The 18,314-nt window shown below is 35.7% G+C and overlaps 1 protein-coding gene across 1 annotated transcript; it reads right to left on the bottom strand.

Moving 5' to 3' along the window:
• Nucleotides 1-3,333: 3,333 nt before the first annotated feature.
• LOC108200310 (uncharacterized) lies at nucleotides 3,334-8,905 on the bottom strand. Its single transcript, XM_017368419.2, has 10 exons — nucleotides 8,752-8,905; nucleotides 7,625-7,791; nucleotides 7,155-7,288; nucleotides 6,869-6,913; nucleotides 6,744-6,797; nucleotides 6,225-6,329; nucleotides 5,898-6,104; nucleotides 5,562-5,647; nucleotides 3,976-5,039; nucleotides 3,334-3,872 (listed from the first exon to the last, which is right to left on the bottom strand). The coding sequence occupies exons 2-10, from the start codon at nucleotides 7,761-7,763 to the stop codon at nucleotides 3,607-3,609; spliced, it is 2,100 nt and encodes a 699-aa protein (XP_017223908.1). The 5' UTR covers nucleotides 7,764-7,791; nucleotides 8,752-8,905; the 3' UTR covers nucleotides 3,334-3,606.
• Between the last annotated feature and the right edge of the window lie 9,409 nt (nucleotides 8,906-18,314).

Genomic DNA, 18,314 nt, shown 5'->3' with positions numbered 1-18,314 from the left:
TGTTTTTTTCTTCTTTTTCTCCCCTTGTGTTTTTGACCAAACTGATACCAGAACAGGTGGTAAAGGCTAAAAATAACATGAAGTTGTTAAGCTGCTATGGAAGAATTAAAGAACTAAGGTTTGATTTTGTTAAATAATCGATTCATGTACAGCTTTAAGGCGTTAGAGATTCAACACTAAGACAAAATCAGTCAGACAAACATACAATTAAATGAAAAGATGAGGGTGAGACCCGAGACCCATACCTAAACCGAGCTTTGATACCATTTGAAATCTTAAGGTGTCAGCTGTTACAATGGGCAGAGAAGACAATCCGTTATATACAAAATATTGAGTTAAATACTCTGTGCCTTTTAACACAACAAATTTCTGCACAAGATTTCTAGATACAGGAACTATGTTCTAAAATACCCTGATTCATTAAAGAAACTTGATTACTTTTTAGAAAATATTTTATCGATTTATCAATTACATTCCGATTTGACTAAAAATCTCCAATAAATTCTTAATCGATAGATCAATCGATTAGTTCATTAGTTGCGATTCCCAATTTCTCCAACCAGGCTCGAGGAGAACATTATTCCAACAATTCCAATAGATAGATATGTAATTTTCATATTAAGCATGTTAATAGAAGAGCAACTACAACAATGGAAATTAAAAGTTGAAAATCCCAGAACCTTGAATCACCAAAGAGCTTAAGAAAATCAAACCAAAAATTTTAAAAAAATATATTCCCACACACGATTTCCTTGACAGTTTACAGTGAGATGAAGTTGAGCTGAGTTGGTCTATTGCAAGTGAGAAGACGAAGCAGCAAATGGTCTGTATGCAGAGGTTATCAGTTTATTTAGTAGACTAACTATGGAATATTGTCTGTCTATTTGGTGCTTGCTATTTCATGTCCATCACTTGTACAAGACTTGGTTTACACGTAACTCAAAACTCAATGTATAGTTTATTAATTCATTCACTCTTTTGCATTAAATATTAGATTAATTTACACTCTACCCCGAGGAGTTTAGGCGCTTTTTCGATTTGGTCTCAAATAATTGTTCTTGTTGATACACACCCGAATGTTTAAAAAACGCTTTGATATGCACCCCTTTGACCATCTTCCATCAATGTTTAAAAAGTGCTTCGATATACACTCTTTTGACCATCTTCTGTCAAGTTGACCGTTAAAATTAACAGATGTGGGGTTTACACTTACACCCACAAGTTTAATTTTTTTTCATGAATATTTTGAACAGAGCACCTAAAAAGTATTATTGTGTGTGTTGCCTACAATGAGCTTCATGTTTGGCACAGCTGGTTTGGTGCACTAGTAAAGGGTGTAAATTATAGGACCATCCACATATCAAGTGCAAATATGGATTCACAAGCCTGTTTTTAAACCAAAATTGATGGGTGGTAAATCACAGTATTTAATATCCCGGGACATATATATAATAAGAAAGCAGTGTTTGACGTGATAGTCAAGTGTCTATTTGTTATTAGCAGGATCGCACAGTTAAGTTCCTGAAAACACTTTTTTCTCACAAAAAGTGCAATTCTTCGAATATGAGAGTATTATGCGCAGGATACGACTACAAGACTAAATATAATTAGATTAATAAGACTATCCGTAATACTCAAAAGTTGTAAAAAAAAAAAAAAAAAACCAGAGGTGAACTGCTACTAATTTTTTAACCAGTGCAGAGTATTAGCTAATAGCTACTGTTACTTTGTAATGCAAAAGCCATAATTACAAACACAATGGCCACACCAAGGAGAAGCAAAGCATTGGGGCCATAATTAAAGTTGTAATAAGGATACATATTACAACTATGCACTCTGCATCAGCTGGAGATGAACCTCCACAGAGAAATGAACATGCCCAACTGGCCAAACTGAAAATGATACAAAATTTATATCTGGGATCATTCCACTGGTGCCACATCATCATCCAACGTGGACCAACCGAAAAAGCGACAACTTACTAATAAGTGAAAGTAAATGATTGATTTCAGATAATCCTATAATTATTTACTGTAGAAGTTTCAAATTTAAGCAACTTACTGTCAATATCTAGTAAAATTCACCTAACAAGCAGCAATATACCCACTAATAAGATGGAATGATTCTATTATGTTTTGAATCAAGCAGATTAGTGTTTAGGAACTAATGCTGCGCCAAGCAGCTTTAGAACAGCGATACTTCTGTAGATGTTTACATGAACATCTTAAATCAAAGTACATATAAATTCAAAAGCATCAGCAAAAGAGCAAGCCAAAAATGATCTTATACAACTATAGTTAACTAGTTCAGGCTCGTGGGCAACATAAACAATTCGATTGGTCAGGATCCCACGGCGAAAAGCATAATTGGAGTCCTTGATATTTATGGATTTGAAAGCTTCAAGATAAACAGGTACTCTATACCAGTACTAACTGGCTTCTCACTATAATACTTTTTTCTTAACAAGAGAACCTTATAATGTGCTTATTCTCTCAGTTTTCAATGCCTGATTGCAGAAACCTGGTTGTATAATAGCTCTTCTCGACGAGGCCTGGTAAGTAAATAGCGAACTTACACTATCATAAACAACTGTATTGCTTAAACATAATGAATGGAAGTGTTTTAAGCCGCTAAGCTAATACCAGAGTTTAATATCTTACAGTATGTTTCCAAAGGCCACCCATGAGACGTTTGCACAAAAGATGTACCAGACATACAAAAACCATAAACGGTTTAGCAAGTCGAAACTTTCACGAACTGATTTTACAATAAATCATTATGCTGGAGATCTAAGTACAGGCATTAATCTATTTTCTTCACACAAAAATCATGGAAACAATTAATTAGTAACTAAAATGCTTTCGTGAAACAGGTTACCTACGTAGCTGATCAGTTTCTGGATAAGAATAAGGATTACGTAATAGCAGAGCATCAAGCTCTACTTGATGCCTCAAAGTGCAGTTTTGTTGCTAATTTTTTTCCTACATTAGCCGAGGAAACATCTAAACAGTCAAAATTCTCTTCCATTGGCACCCGTTTCAAGGTAGCCTAGTTTGTTCATAATAAAAGGCCTTCTGTGTGAGTATCCTAAGAAAACTGAAAGCGATATAACTTTATCCTTCTGATCCACCAACAGGTACAAAGTTTAATAGAAACTCTCAGCACAACAGAACCACATTACATCAGATGTGTAAAGCCTAATTTAGTTCTGAAGCCAGGAATATTTGAGAACTTCAATGTCATTAACCAATTAACCGCATAGGCACACATATCTATTTAAACATGTCCTCTCTCAGATTACTTGGTATCATCACAAAAAAGACAAAATCTCCATCAAGTAAATATAACTTTAATGAAACATGAAACCTTAGAAACTGCAGTAACAGTTTTTGAATCTTGAAGGCAACTTTTAAGTCAAAAAATTTATCCCAACTAACCAATTATCTCAACCGCATGAATTAAGAAAGAAAATTATACCTTAAGATACTTCTCAAAAAAAAACCTCTCTCAGTTTTCTACTAAGGGTAAAACCAAGGGGACCGGCTAACTACGAATCTGGTATAACAAACTACATCTTTCCCTCTACCTCCTAGGTGTGGTTTTTGTTTAGCGTTGTACTTTCATTTGGTAACCCTTTCTGGGTTTACTTGTACGCTTGGAATCAACAGGTCTGCTGGTTGGATACTCAGGTGCCCCCACAATATCCAGAAAGTTTTTTGCACGGCCAAGAACGCTAAGCTCCTCACTGTCTATTGCTTTTACAGTTGAAACTGCTTCGGAGCACTCATTAATGGCATCACAGTGTCCTTGACTCTCAGCCTCTTGGGACAGGACCAAGGTCTCATGGTCCTCTGAGATGGCCTCCTTCCATCCTACATTGTGTATAATGTCATCAGATACAGTACTACATTAAAGCAATAATGTGTAGTAACAAGTATGCAGTGTAAGAGATATAAACAAGATGTGTGAACTTACTATGGGCCAGAAAAGCTCTTGCAGAATGACTTGAGAGGGCCACTTTTGCTGGCTGTATGAAGTCATTTTGTTTGCTATCACTGTCAACTTCAGAGGATGCATGAGAGCATTTGTCTGGCATTGTACCCACTCCTGTAACTCCAGTCTGAACAACGAACTCCGATTCCACCTCATGTCTGTCATTGGAGATTAGTGTGTTATTCATAGTGGACTCCGGTTTTATCTGCTTGTAATGAGCACCAACATTTTCGCAGGTAACATGATCTATGCTGCAATTTTCATGTAGGGATTCAGACTGACTATCATCATGTTGTTTCTGTGTTGTGCAGTTTCTCAGAGTTACGGTTATGGATCCAATCATCACCTCACAACTCGTGTGATCTGTCTGGCTAATTTCCCTTTCATGCAATAAAGCTGAAACACATTCCCGGCCATTTTCTACTGTACCTTTCCCAGTGCTAATATCGCTGCCATTAACAGGGGCAACCATTAGATCATTTGGGGGAGCTTGTGCTTGTATAGGATCTGGTTTCACTACATCAAGACTGTGACTAGGATGACAAGCATTCTGTTCGCTTTTTGATTCCAACACCTGTAATTTACTGTCAACTATCTGCTGATTATTGCTATCCTGACTTTCTGGCAATTCAACATTTTTAGCCCTGCCTATATCCACAAGTTCACTGTTGTATCCACCTTCAATATTAATATGTCCATTTACTTCATTGTTGAAGATGTGGACGGGCTCAATAACTGAGGAATGATCTTCTAATTCATGTAAATCACCTTCAGAATGAGGTAGACTGGATGAAGTATGTAAATCGCCTTCAGATTGGGGTGGACTGGATGAAGAATGTAAATCAACTTCAGATTGGGGAGGACTGGATACAGCATGTAAATCAGCTTCAGATTGGGGTGGAGTGGATGATTCAGCAGAAGGCACAGTCTCAAGTATATCAGCAGCACTAGTTAATACAGTCGTCTCCTTGCAGGACCTTCCCTTTGTTTTTTGTTCCTTCTGCCGAAGTTTTCTTAGTCTTTTCCTTTCCAAAAGCTCAGCTTGCCTATATAGGAAGTTGGGGGAAGCAATCATAAAAACAGCACATTTGACCTTATTCTCCATTTTAATTCACACACAGCACAACTTAGTTGTCTCATTTTTCTAGTCTAATATACACACGTAAACACACAAAACGAATTTGGCATTGTAACAATATCGGGGGTATGTGAACTGAGGCTGAATCCAATAAAAGAAAATGATGAATAATATAAGACCAATTTAGATAAAAGAACTATACATCCAAACATCAAAAGTTCACATAGTGATGAAAGATAACAGAACTTTGCAACAATTTGCTAAGTAAATCAAAAATAAGTTACCGAATTAAAGAAAGCAACTGATGTCTACTTGAGTATCAAAACCATTTAGGGGGATAGTCCAGGGCTGATTTCTTTATTACCAATAGTTACCACTAGAGTTCTTTATTAAATTCCTAGTAGCCCATGGTGAGAACAAAGTCTGGAAAATTTCTTAAAGAAAGAAACTTGGAACTTAGCAGAGAAAGAGGGAGTGGGGCCTAGCTTACCTTCTCTGAGCAGCTTCTTCCTCCTCCACAAGTAACTTTTGGCACCTCAAGGCTTCAGCATCTTTGTCAGCAATCCATGCTTTAACCTTAACAGAATATAACAATATTAAGTTTTAAGTTATGGTTTAATAAGAGCAAATAAAAACCAATATGCATCTCAGAGCAGCATAAGATCAACACAGGAAGTCCCGTTAAAAAAAGACAAAGATCTTGTTTATTGCTGTTGGTGGAAATGGCATCAGGCTGGCACAACAGGCTTTGGTATCTTATATTAGTAACATATGTCGGGAGGGAGGTAATGGGTAGTAATTAGACAAAAATATACAAGATATATACCAGGCTTTGTTCAATCAGGAAGCTGGTGCAAGCAACAAGGTTCTTAATCTCAAGGCCAACTTTTCTGGCCTCCCCATCAAAGATAAACTTTTGCACCGACCCTTCTGTGCTACCACTTAAGAATGTTCTTTCACTAGCATCATCAAGTACAGTAAACAACTCCTGGGAGGATATTGGGAGCCTGGAAGGTGTAGCTTCTATTGCATCCTACAAAAAGAATTATTTTCATAAATAAAAAATTAATATAACATAAGAAACTAAAGGTTCTATTTGGTTTGGCTGGAGGGAGGTTGAAAGAAGTGAAGGACCTCGAACACAGTCTCTTACCAAGAGTACAAGGCCAGCCTTTACATAAACTTGCGGAAGAGTACAAAACCCAGGAGCGCGAATAAATGAGGCCAATGCTTTAATTATTGAGGAGCCAGGAAGTCCCTATAATAGAGTCAAGCTAAAACAATTACAAAAAATTCATATGGGAAATATTACACAAATAGGCATAGTAATAAATGTCAAAATATTTTTAGCAAAAAAAAAATAATTTCAAAATACATAATTAAATTCCAAATATAGAACAATATAACTGAACTTATCAAAGGACATTTGGGTAAGTTTATTTCACAGGATAAACAGTCCCTATACTACAGGTCTATTTGATCCTTCAATTATTCCATGAAAACTTCTTCGAAAAAGATTCTTTATCATTACTTGCGAATTAGATAAAAAAAACAAGTGCAAGTTGAGACGGTCCAGGGATTATAATCCTTGCATCTCAGCTCTAACTTTTACATGAGAGATTATGATTAATATGTGAGATCAAAAGGGGAAAAAGAAGGCTTAAGGAACTACCTCTAGGGTCACATCCTTAAATGATAATATGTTTTTCGCCTCATCCAGGGAGACCTGCACAGAACAAAAAAAATATAGAAGGTTGCAACCAGAGGAAAGCCCTTGCTCCTTCTAGCAAGTATTACCTTGTCCCAGAATGCTCCCAATGAATCCCTGCTCTTGTAAGAATCCTGCAATATGTAATCATATTACATCAGAAACTAGATTTTTATAATTGCAACAGGTTTATTAGATTCACCTATCATAATTAGAAACATGATGATGTAGCCACAATTCTTTACAAAGGTACATTTTTTTGGCAAGGCACTATATTTGCATTCAAATGGTTAGCATTTCTGCCAGAAATATTAAGTAGCAATCATGTACATTTGTATTGACAAATATTATGTCACTTAAAAGAAGTAGAAAAACCTTATCAACTTTCAAACGTCTGTGCACACGTATATGCCTGCGGTAGTTAACAGTAGAACAGAATTCCAAGGAACATTTGTCACACTTCTGCATCTGAATCTTCAATGGAGTTAGCATGGGCCACCCATATAGCTCTGGAAAAGAAAAGACAAATTTGCTCAAGATAAATGCCTTACACAATAGACACACAAACTGTAATCTACTAATTTATAATATGCCTGTATGTGAGCATAATAAGATCACATCAGTCCTCTAAATTTATTAAATAGGGGAATTGCCATCCACGTGATCAGTAGCAACTATACTTTTGAGGAACTGCTTGGGCAAATGTAAGTACAGTTCTTGCGCCTAAAAGTACGTCAGATCACCTACTTACGATACGTTGGAGATTGCCAATAATCTAAACTTTGTAGTAAAACCGAACTTCTAAGTTTTAACTTCATTTAAAATGTAAATATTGCTAATAGTACCTTGTTGGTCAAAACCATTAAGCAACTGGACCCACTGCATTGGGACATCATTTACCCTTGGAAAAGAAAGATAAGGCCCTATTCCAATCGTCTGTCTGACTAGAGCATCCTGCACATCATTCCCCACTCCCACAATCATTGCATCAAGATTTCTACCCGCCCTGCTTCTGCAATGACATCCAGGCATATAAATACAGTAATAAAATATGGCAGTGCAAAATCTTATGGAAGTATGTTAAGTTAGTACAACTGGACTAGTTCATCCAACACCAGAAAGTCCCGGAAAATTTAATTTTCACACTGCCGCTCAAAAACCAGTTGAATGGCAAGGGCACTGCAAAGAACCCCATCCTGTTTGACCCAAACAAACTCATAGAAGAATGACGACGTTCACTTATCACCCAGAAAGTAGCATACACACACAAACAAAAACATCTAATATACACAAGATGATGAACAACAAAGCAAATTACAGCACATACGATATATATCATCAACCACCTTTTAGCTCGAGCATAACACACATATCATCATATGAACACTATGTTTCCATAATATCTCTAGAATTAAATGCCGAAAAATCAAACCAACACGCCAAACCTTAATTCTTGTATCAATCATCCACAAACATCAATAAAAACAGTAAACCATATATCTCTAGCATTTTAGCCTATTCTATACCCCTCACCCTTAACAACAAAAAGGTTCATTGTTCGACAACTGTGTGCTTGAGTATTTAAATTTCTCGTAAAAACCCTTGCCCAATAAAATGATAACAAACCATTATAATAATTTCCAAGAAAAAAAATCCTGGCACAAAAATGAAGCACTAAATTAAACGAAATGGCATACTAGCGAAGTGATGCAATTCAGAGAAATGCTGATTACAACGAAAAGAAGCAACAATCATGTAAACAATTAATCGAATAATAATTATTAAATTAAAGAATTAAGCAACAAGACAAGAAGCTAGTTAATTAAGTGTGTAATAGGTTGGGTGATCCATGATCAGAACAGATAGAGAGGGAGAGAGAGAGGGAGAGAGAGAGAGAGAGAGGGAGAGAGAGAGAGAGAGAGAGAGAGAGAGAGAGAGAGAGAGAGAGAGAGAGAGAGAGATGTATACATACGTAGGAGGAACAAGTCGAGATTGCCGGAAGGCGGCGAGAGGATTGTAAGGAGAGGAACACAATTTGTCTGTCCCTTGAATATATATGTATCTATGTTTTATATATACACACGTTTATAAAACTGTAACGCAGAAGAACCCTTGCAGAATCATTTAGGAATTAACGATTAGATGCTTGAATATATTTATAATATCCTTCATTTTTTTCTTTTTCGGGGAGGGACGAAGATATCGTTAAATAATAATATAAGAATCTGTTTTTTGCGTTATATGTTGGTATAATTTTTTTAATTAGTTGACGAATTTTTACGGAATTCAATTTTATTAATTATAATGACGTATTTTTATGCATAAGAACTTTATCAATTAAAGAAAAAAATTGTTATCATGTGATAACGGACAGTTGCTGGGAAAACAATAAAAAGGAGAGGAGATTTTAGAACGTATGAGATGTTGTTTTAGGTTCGTTTGTAGCTTTAAGAAAGTATTAGGGTGGAAAAAGGGAATATTAAAAATATAAAAATTATGCGAATATTATATTCGGTGTTACATATAAGTATTCAGTTTTCAAGCGATGCTCAGAACTGGTCTCCGTTTTGTGAGATTTACCAGAATGGATGATAATTATATAAAATGTTTGTGAACAATATATCGTGATTATTGAGAATTAAAGAAAATAGTGTGATGCCCGGCTTTGATTCTAAAATTTATTGTTAATTTTTTATATTTTAGCATATACGTCTCTAAAAGATGCGGTAATATTAAAATAATATGAGTGTTACGATGAAAAAAAACACATACAAAAGAAAGAAAAAAATCATCTACACAAGTAAGCATCTGCAGAAGAGGACAATTTTTTGCAAAATTAAAGCTCATGTTGCGAAGCGCAGGCATACTCTAATAGCATGTTGCGAGGCACGCGCATACTCTAATTTCATTTCCTTGTAGATTTTTAAGCTAAGTTGGAAAATTGCATATATATGTTGCGTTCAAAAATATATAGTCACTTTTGTATTCTTAGATGTAGAGTTTTCTCTTAACATGACAAGAACCTGCAATCTATCATAGGCTTCCACAGAAACACATAGGAATAACTTAGGCAATGTTTTCAGTATCCAAAGATAGGAGAGATATCCTGAGAAGAGTCAACATCATCCTACATATTCATTTTCAAAAAAAAACTATCAAGAAAGAAACAATAATATTCAGTATGAATACAATATCATAATTTTTTGGACATTCCAATATCATAAGAAAAAGTGGACCACCGATAATTTGCTAGAGGCATAGCTTAGATCAACTATTACTCTCTCTAAAGGAAAAGTGTTTTTGAAATTCTTGAATAAATATTTTAAATTACATACAAATTATTGAGGATCAAACACAGAATTTTATGGTAACATTCTGTCAAGGTTTTTTTTGTTCATACACTATATCATCACTAAGGTAGCCAGCAATAACAGCAAGGCTGGTAACCTTAGTCGGAGAGTTTTCTGAATGTGTCATTTTCTCGATGTGAAGAGTCTGCAGATCCTGTAATTTACTTTTGGCATCAGTAAAGGTTAGAAACTGCATGGTTGCAGATTGCGGAAAAAGGTACTCCTGAATCATTGAGTAAATGGAAACCTGAGAGAAGCCAAATCCTGCCTCACGAGGGTATCTACAACAGAAATCAAGGTGAATCAATGGACTCTAAGAGCTTGAAATCTCAAACTGGGAAGATGAGCTGAATGCTCTAAAGATTAATGGTGCAAAGATCGTTGTCAGGGACCAAATAGGTAAAAGTGTTGATCATTATCCAATGTCTCCAAGCTTGTTGCACAACAACTTCAAAAGAGAAAGCACGTGAGTAATTTTCACCATATTGTTTTATAATAGCTGCTTCTTGCAGGCATGTTCATGAAATAAATCAATAAACTAACTAATTAACAATACTTGAAACACTGTTACTTTATCACCTTCAACTTAACCACTAACCATGAGACTTGTACTGACATTACGAAGTAAGTATTGAATATGAACTGATCCCAGAATTGGTATGCACCAGTAAAGGCACTGTTCTACTTTGTTTTACGGTTCAACAAATGTGTACAATAATTGGAAGAGGGTTAACAAATCTGTACATAAATTTCTGCATAGTTGCCTATATATATAAGAAGTATTAAAAAGTTTTTGACCTGGCTTTATACTGAAATATTTTCTCCTTACCGGCCTCACTTTTCATCTGAATTTATCAATATCATTCAATAAATCACAGAATGATAATTAAAAAAAATTGTGTTAGTTTTACCTTCAGAACAATCGGATAAATGTTTTCATGTGTGCCATTGTAATCTAATAACGCTATATATTTTTTTTGTTATAGGGGATATGAATCTAACACGGGAGCTAAAGGTTGCAGTGGGTTACTTTGTTGGATTAATCCAAAAAACCCTATAAGGGGGAAGGTAGATATCTAAACCTTGTATCTTCTCAGTTTCTTGTCTTTAATCCTTTTTGTACTGCAAATTCACAATATATTAGATCAACAATGCAGAAACCATACAAGAGGAGTGCAAAATGAGATCAGTGGTCACCTGTTAATAAGTTTAAATTTCTTATAATACTCTATCAGGAATCCGATAAACTATAAGGACCATATGAATAATATATTTTCAGAAATTCTCCATTGGCAACAGATACGTGATGATCAAAAGATGACAGCCTACTATGTTCATCTTACCCTTCCCAGACCCTAATTTAGAGTTGGACATCCTACTTGGAATGAGATGTGATGGGTATGTTTGGTTTGGTATCAATGAATGACCGGTATGTATAAATTGGACGGAGGAGATAATATTCAGTTGAGAGAACCTTCAAGAATAATTGCATGAAATTGGCGTATATTTTGGACAATCTTATGAGATTTTGTCAATGCCAAATTTCCAGTATCGCGCTAATTAGTGATAAGAAATACCAAGTCATTCATACCTTATATGTTGGGACAGCTCACTGCAAGGGATAAGCACCTCTGCAACACTGACATTGTATTAACAACCTATAAAGAAATGAATAAACTCTGATGAGGCTCCAAAGCATAATTTATTCAAGACATTAGAAAATAGGAACAACATAATACGGTCCATCAATTCTATAAACTGTGAGAAGACCTGTAAACTCCAGCAAACGATACCCCACAACATGTATTATGATTTACGACTAATGACAATGCTTGACATTGTGACATCAGAGTGCTTTCTTGCTATGGCTTAAGATAAATTACATGGCAAGACTTCAGTTTCTTCTATCATCCATAGAAGTTGAAAAGATTCATAAAAAAAAAAACACAGCTTCTTGCCAAAATTGTCTCAACTCATACCTTTAAAAGATCACCAATTTCAGCATCATGGTTTATGATTGCGCCAAATCTGTGATGAATTTAACAATTCTCTTGGCTTGGACATATGTGGCAAATGCTTTCCCCCCAAATATGCACACTCCTGGAACATATTTCAATACCCTCTCTTCAGGGCTCATTTCTTGCATTTTTTTTTATACCGATACACAATTCCTAGAATTTTTAATAGTTGTCTCTTGTACTCATGGATGCGCTTTACCTGACAATGTATAATAAAAACAGAGAAATTTGCCCTCAATTTCAATACAAGCAACCGTGCACACATGAATGCATACCAAACCAAATACACTCCTTATGTTCTGCTTGGAAGCAGCAAACCGTAACTACTCCTACAAGTTTAGAGTTTTTTACTGTGAAGATCCCAAAATTTTGATAGAACTTGAAGAATTTTAAAAATGTTTGAAATCATGAATTTTTGAATTTGTTATGAAGGATTGCGAAAATGCAAAAATGGGAACGATGCAAGGAATGCAATAAAAACACTATAAATCATCACAAAGAGATAACACTAGAAGTATGTGTTCAAAAATATCTACAAGGTCATCCTCCGCTAAAAATCAACTCAGGGTGAAACTGTATAAACTAAAATAAAAAATCACAAGTTAACATTTCTGCCAAAAACTGTACTAAAGTTCTAGCTTTAGGGAAAGCAACAAAAACCTATTGACACCAGAAGCTGTAATATTTTTTTTTCCTCATATCACGAGGATACTGTGCATAAAGAATTTTAGAAATGCGACGCATTCATCACCAAAATGCTTCCGCCTTAACGGCCTAAAAATGTCCCTCTTCAAATACCATGGTACCAAATCAAATTGGATCTGTAATCTAGAACTCAAATTCAAAGATTCTTTATTGTGCAACCTGGCCAGAAAAATTAGAACAAGAACTTCAAGTCTTCAAGTTCCGGGTAAGAAGCCAGGCCAAAACTTGCACAATGACACATCTGAAACATTGTACCTGAAAACTCAAAGCTTTTATCACATATTTTATTAGCTTCAAGATAAAGATGACAGGATACAATAAAAGCACACTCAGGGAATGGCATCAACAACACTGTACCAGAGCCTTCTGATTCTGCCAGGATAACGACATTGCAAGTGTTTTATTTTGCATAATGAGTATCGATTAATTCTTCAACTTTCCATCTTTATTTATAATTTGGTTAAATTGACCAAGAATTCACTAATTTCTCATTTGCATTTCCGAGCTCAAGTATAACAATAGATAAATATATCATTTTATTTCAGGAACTTGTCCGCGAGTGGACTGACTGGTGAATTGATTTCTTCTATAGTCGGTCTCACACAACTAGAAACTTTGTAAGTGTACATAACCAACATCAGTCTGCAAAACAACTTCAGGGGGATCGATTGCTGGATTAAATTTCTTTTCTTTTTGAAACCTTCTCTAGGGATTTATCTAACAATAATAACTTCAGTGGGCAAGTGCCAGGCTTTTTATCTCAACTGGCTTCATTAAGTGTCCTGTAAGTTACTATATCCCTTAGACAGCTTTCCCATGAGACATTATGATTAAATTACGGAATAATTGATGTTATCTTAATATTCATCTTCTTATTACACACACAGGAACATAAAAGGAAATAACTTTACCGGACCAATTCTAGCTCAGCTCCTAGAAAACCAAAAGAAGGGGACTCTTTCACTGAGGTTATCGGTTTACTAATTTAATCAATTTCTTTTCTTCAATTACATAGAGTATAAAGAATGTCTATATATAACACTACATAGAATGTTGTTGAGAATACCATGTCAGACTCAGCTTCATATGCTATATATTACATTACAGTTTTGATGCTCCCAGAGACGACACAAATATAAAATTATGTGGTTCTGAACCATGCAAAAAGAAAAGCGATAACTCAACTCCTGAAGTTGTTGAAATTGTACTTGGTTCAGTTCTATTCTTGGCTGCAATATTGTTTGGCATATGGAAATTGAGAAGGAAATTACGAGGTACTGAAAGAAACTAATGCTTTATAACTTAAGAAGGTTTCGTTGTTGCTAACTTAATATACTATTCTGTATATGTTAATCTATTTTCTTTTTCCCCAATACAGTAGTTAAGAAATTGGGGAACCAACCCCAAGTAAATAATGGTGTAATAGAGAGACAGAACCGACAATATACATACTCCGAGGTCATCAGTATCACTAGAAACTTCCAGAGAATGCTTGGGAAAGGAGGCTTTGGCACAGTGTACCATGGCTATGTAGGTGACAATCAAGTTGCTGTGAGTGCTTGGGAAAGGAGGCTTTCACAGGTCTTAATCATGTACTGATTCAGATTTTTTGAACATGCGGCATTGAAGTGCATTTCTGTTTCTATTATCCAGCTATTTGATTAATGATGTTGTTAAGTCTTTGGTTCTATTTCTTTCAGTTGACTTAATTCGAGTTCTCAGTTATTAAGCTTAATTTCTTTAAATACAGAAATAAGCCAAAGTTCATTGAGGCACACCTATTATGCACCTCTTATCACTTCTTGCCTCACAGGTGCAAACCTCTCTCCAGAGGATTGTCTCAGCCAAAGCAAAGCAAAGCTCCACCTCAATGGGCCTCTAGCTTAGGCAAGATTCTAATGCGCCTTTAACAACACTGGCTAGGACACTACATTTGAAAAGCTTTCAATATTGTTCTACCACTGACATGCATATAATTTTTTTCATCCTTTTACCCGAAAAATGAACATGTTCTTAAATTCACAATTTTGTACTTTATAGTCATGCATTCTAGACTTCTCAAGCAGTTCATGAGCAATATCCATATGCAATAGAATACAATGTGTCTGTATTGTGTAGTTTCTGAAAGTAATTGGAACACAAGGTGTTAAAAAAATTGAAGGAACTTGTTCGAGTAGTATATTCCAGTTTCTGAGAAGGGCACAAGAAAGCAAATCAATCTCGCAGTCAGGATTTATGGCTATTATGGCGGTACCTGATTCACTCTGAGTTTATGTATATGATGCAGAAGGGGTTCTAAAATCATTTTCCTGAAAGAGTTAAAAAATAAAAACATTTCCGACAACTATTTTTTTTCCCTTGTATTTTTGACCAAACTGATACCTGAACAGGTGGTGAAAGCTAAAAATGAAATAAAGTTGTTAAGCTGCTATTGAAGAATTGAAGAACTAAGGTCTGATTTTGTTAAGTAACCCGTTCATCTAAAACTTCAAGGTGTTAGAACTTAGAGATTCAACACTTCCTCTCAATTGTACAATTGAACAAATAACACACAAAATCACACAGACAAACAGATAATGAAAGAAAAAGATGGGATCTAGGAAGAGGCACGTGGGGACACGTGTCCCCCCTAAATTGTTTTTTTATATTTTTTCACCATTCTAAATTTTGCAAAATTATAGAAGTGCCCTCACAAAATTTAAAAATACAAATAACCAAAAGTTTTTGTGCTAGATCCGCTCCTGGGTGAGACCCATACAAATTGAGTTTTGATACCATGTTAAATAACCAAAGTCATTTGAAACCTTAAGATGTCATAGGTGTCGGGGAAACCTTAAGGTGTCGGAGGAAGGCCTAACAAGTTTTTATATCATTCAACAGTTTTAAATAAAACAGGAAGACTGTGATATAAAGAAAAAAGAATGATAAGCTTTGTTTTAAAAATAGGAGGGAATGTAATCCATGCGCAAACACACAAATGAAGAAGATTAATTCGCTGTTACAATGGGCAGAGAAGACGATTCATTACATACAAGACTCGGCATTACGCAAGTAGGAACACTGAAACTAACCGTGACTTTATCCCTGACAAGATGGTAATCCAACTCAATATGCTCATTTCGGATAAGATTTTCAGCAATATGAAGGGAAAAAGTATTTGATGGTATTAAAATATAGGGATTGAAATAGGAAATGCAGTTCAGCAAACAGATTGTATAACTGAATCAGTTTCCGGTTCACAGACAGCAGAGGCCTATATTCAGCCTGTTGAAGTTCTTTCTTGTGCATTCCTTTTCTTGCACTTCCTAGAAAGTTACCAAGCATGACACGAAATCCTGAGATGGATCTTCTTGTCGTGGAACGAGTGGCTAATCTGTTAGGAGTTGTGTCACATTTAGGGTTGTAATTCAAGTCGAGCAAATTGAGTTTTGAGCCGAGTTTAATTCGAGTCAACTTTAATCCAACCGAGCCGACTTGTGTAATTAATCAAGCCTAGATCTCAGCCTAAACTCGACTCTTTTAATTTCACGTGTCGAGTCGAGCGGGCTCGTTTAGCTAAACGAGTCGAGCGAGTTGGCTTTTGTATAAATTTACACTTAATTGAGTTTAAACCTCTACCCGAACTCGACTCATTTAATTTCACGAGTCGACTCGAGTCGAGTCGAGCCAGCTCGTTCAACTAAACGAGTTAGAATTTTTGCCCAAATTCAGCTCGTTTAATGAGTCGAGTCGAGCCCAATTAAACGAGTTCGAGCTTGACGAGCTCGCGAGCCGCCCGACTCGAATTATTGCTCTAGTCAAATAGTCACATTGATGTGAGAGAGTCATAAAACTAGAATATAAACAAAAGTTCCAATAGTATAAAGTGTTATGACTCGTTTATAATAATTTATTAAGTCACTCGCTCTTTTGCATTAGATATTACTACTAGAATAAAATTTGTAAGGAGCCTTGAATTTCTACTATTGTATTTGTCGGCAGCTGCTAAAGTGAGGGTTAAAAGTTCACTTTTGTATCTATTACTTTCAACTTGTGCTGCCCCGTTTATTCCACTTAGCCCCCGCCAAATACAGAGTATCATCCTATACAGATTACAGAGTATCATCCTTGTTTTAAGACTCATTTATTTACATTTACGTATTAATATTTTTAATTATAAAAAATCTACGATGTTTAGAGAGTTTAGAGAAGACACGCATGAATGAAATAAATGACAAAAAGCAAAGCATAAATACATTTAACAAATCCAGAGAATATATATTTATTATATATGCAAGGGCAAATCATACTATAATCAAATACATCTTCGCCAGAAAGGAAAAATTTTTGTTGAGTGAGCTCGCCCAGCTCGAACTCGTTGTGATAAACTCGGCTCGTTTAGTTAAACGAGCTCGAGTCCAGGTAGAGGACCAGAGATTTTTGCTCATTTCGTTAAACGAGTTGGCTCGACTCGACTCGTGAAAATTAATGAGTTGGCTCGACTCGACTCGTGAAAATTAACGGGTTGGATTCGGGTAGCGTTTTAGGCTTGATTTAGTGTTAAATTAAATGAGCCGGCTCGCTCGACTCTTTAAAATCAGCTTGTTTAGCTAAACGAGCTAGCTCGACTCGACCCGTGAAAATAAACAAATCGAGTTCGGGTAAAAATTTAGGCTCGTTTTCTTAAACGAGCCGACTCGGCTATATAAAACTCGGCTCAAATTATACCCGGCTCGAAACTCAGCTCACCCGAACCGAATAACAGCCATAGAAAGAACACTGCCTCATACAGTTATACAGATCTAGATCATATCGCTAAAATATAAAACAAATGTACAGGGCTTAGGTGGAAAGGTCTTCTGGGACCCACACATGGGACCTGCATACTTCCCATGTGGATGGACAACCCAAAAAGAGTTCAACTCAAAACTTACAATCACCACCACCACCACACCGGCCAATATAAAAGGATACATGGATTCAAATTAATAGCTTCGAGTACCATATGACCACATCTATGGGTTGGTGAGTGGAGAGAGGATTTTGAGGTTGAAATATGTGGGTCCAGAGAATATACGCTATTTATACTTGGTATTTCACAATATTGTGATTTTAATTTTTGTATAAACACCCAAAATTATTAAAAACATAATTAGTATGTAATTTAGGGTTCTTGAAATTTTATCAATTTTTATATGCAACTCCGGGATCATAATCTACAAAGCGATCGACGAGACTGTCGAGTTTTTTAATTGCTGGACGAGACCTATCAAACTATATGTACTAAATTGACCGGATATTTATCAAACGGACCTTATTTTATTTAACCAATAAACCGGTAGAACCTGGACCCTGTTATGATCATATTAGACTATTCATTATTCTAATATTTGATCTAGTCTGTATCTTGGAGGCATTGTTGGGACCCAGATACACCGACCAAAAGTTGGTAACAGTTCTCTTTCCCTTGTTGCCACCCTAGT

The sequence above is a fragment of the Daucus carota genome, chromosome 9 (assembly GCF_001625215.2).
Source record: "Daucus carota subsp. sativus chromosome 9, DH1 v3.0, whole genome shotgun sequence".
Lineage (NCBI taxonomy): Eukaryota > Viridiplantae > Streptophyta > Magnoliopsida > Apiales > Apiaceae > Daucus > Daucus carota.
This window is presented reverse-complemented; position numbering and strand designations above follow the sequence as displayed.

What these genes read in the sequence shown, in the direction of transcription:
- LOC108200310 (XM_017368419.2), bottom strand. Translation starts at nt 7,763, where the DNA reads ATGATTGTGGGAGTGGGGAATGATGTGCAGGATGCTCTAGTCAGACAG. An exon ending in TAATGGTTTTGACCAACAAG is followed by an intron (nt 7,289 to 7,624) that starts GTACTATTAGCA and finishes TTTCTTTTCCAG; the next exon opens with AGCTATATGGGTGGCCCATG. An exon ending in TCCTGATTGAACAAAGCCTG is followed by an intron (nt 5,648 to 5,897) that starts GTATATATCTTG and finishes TATTCTGTTAAG; the next exon opens with GTTAAAGCATGGATTGCTGA.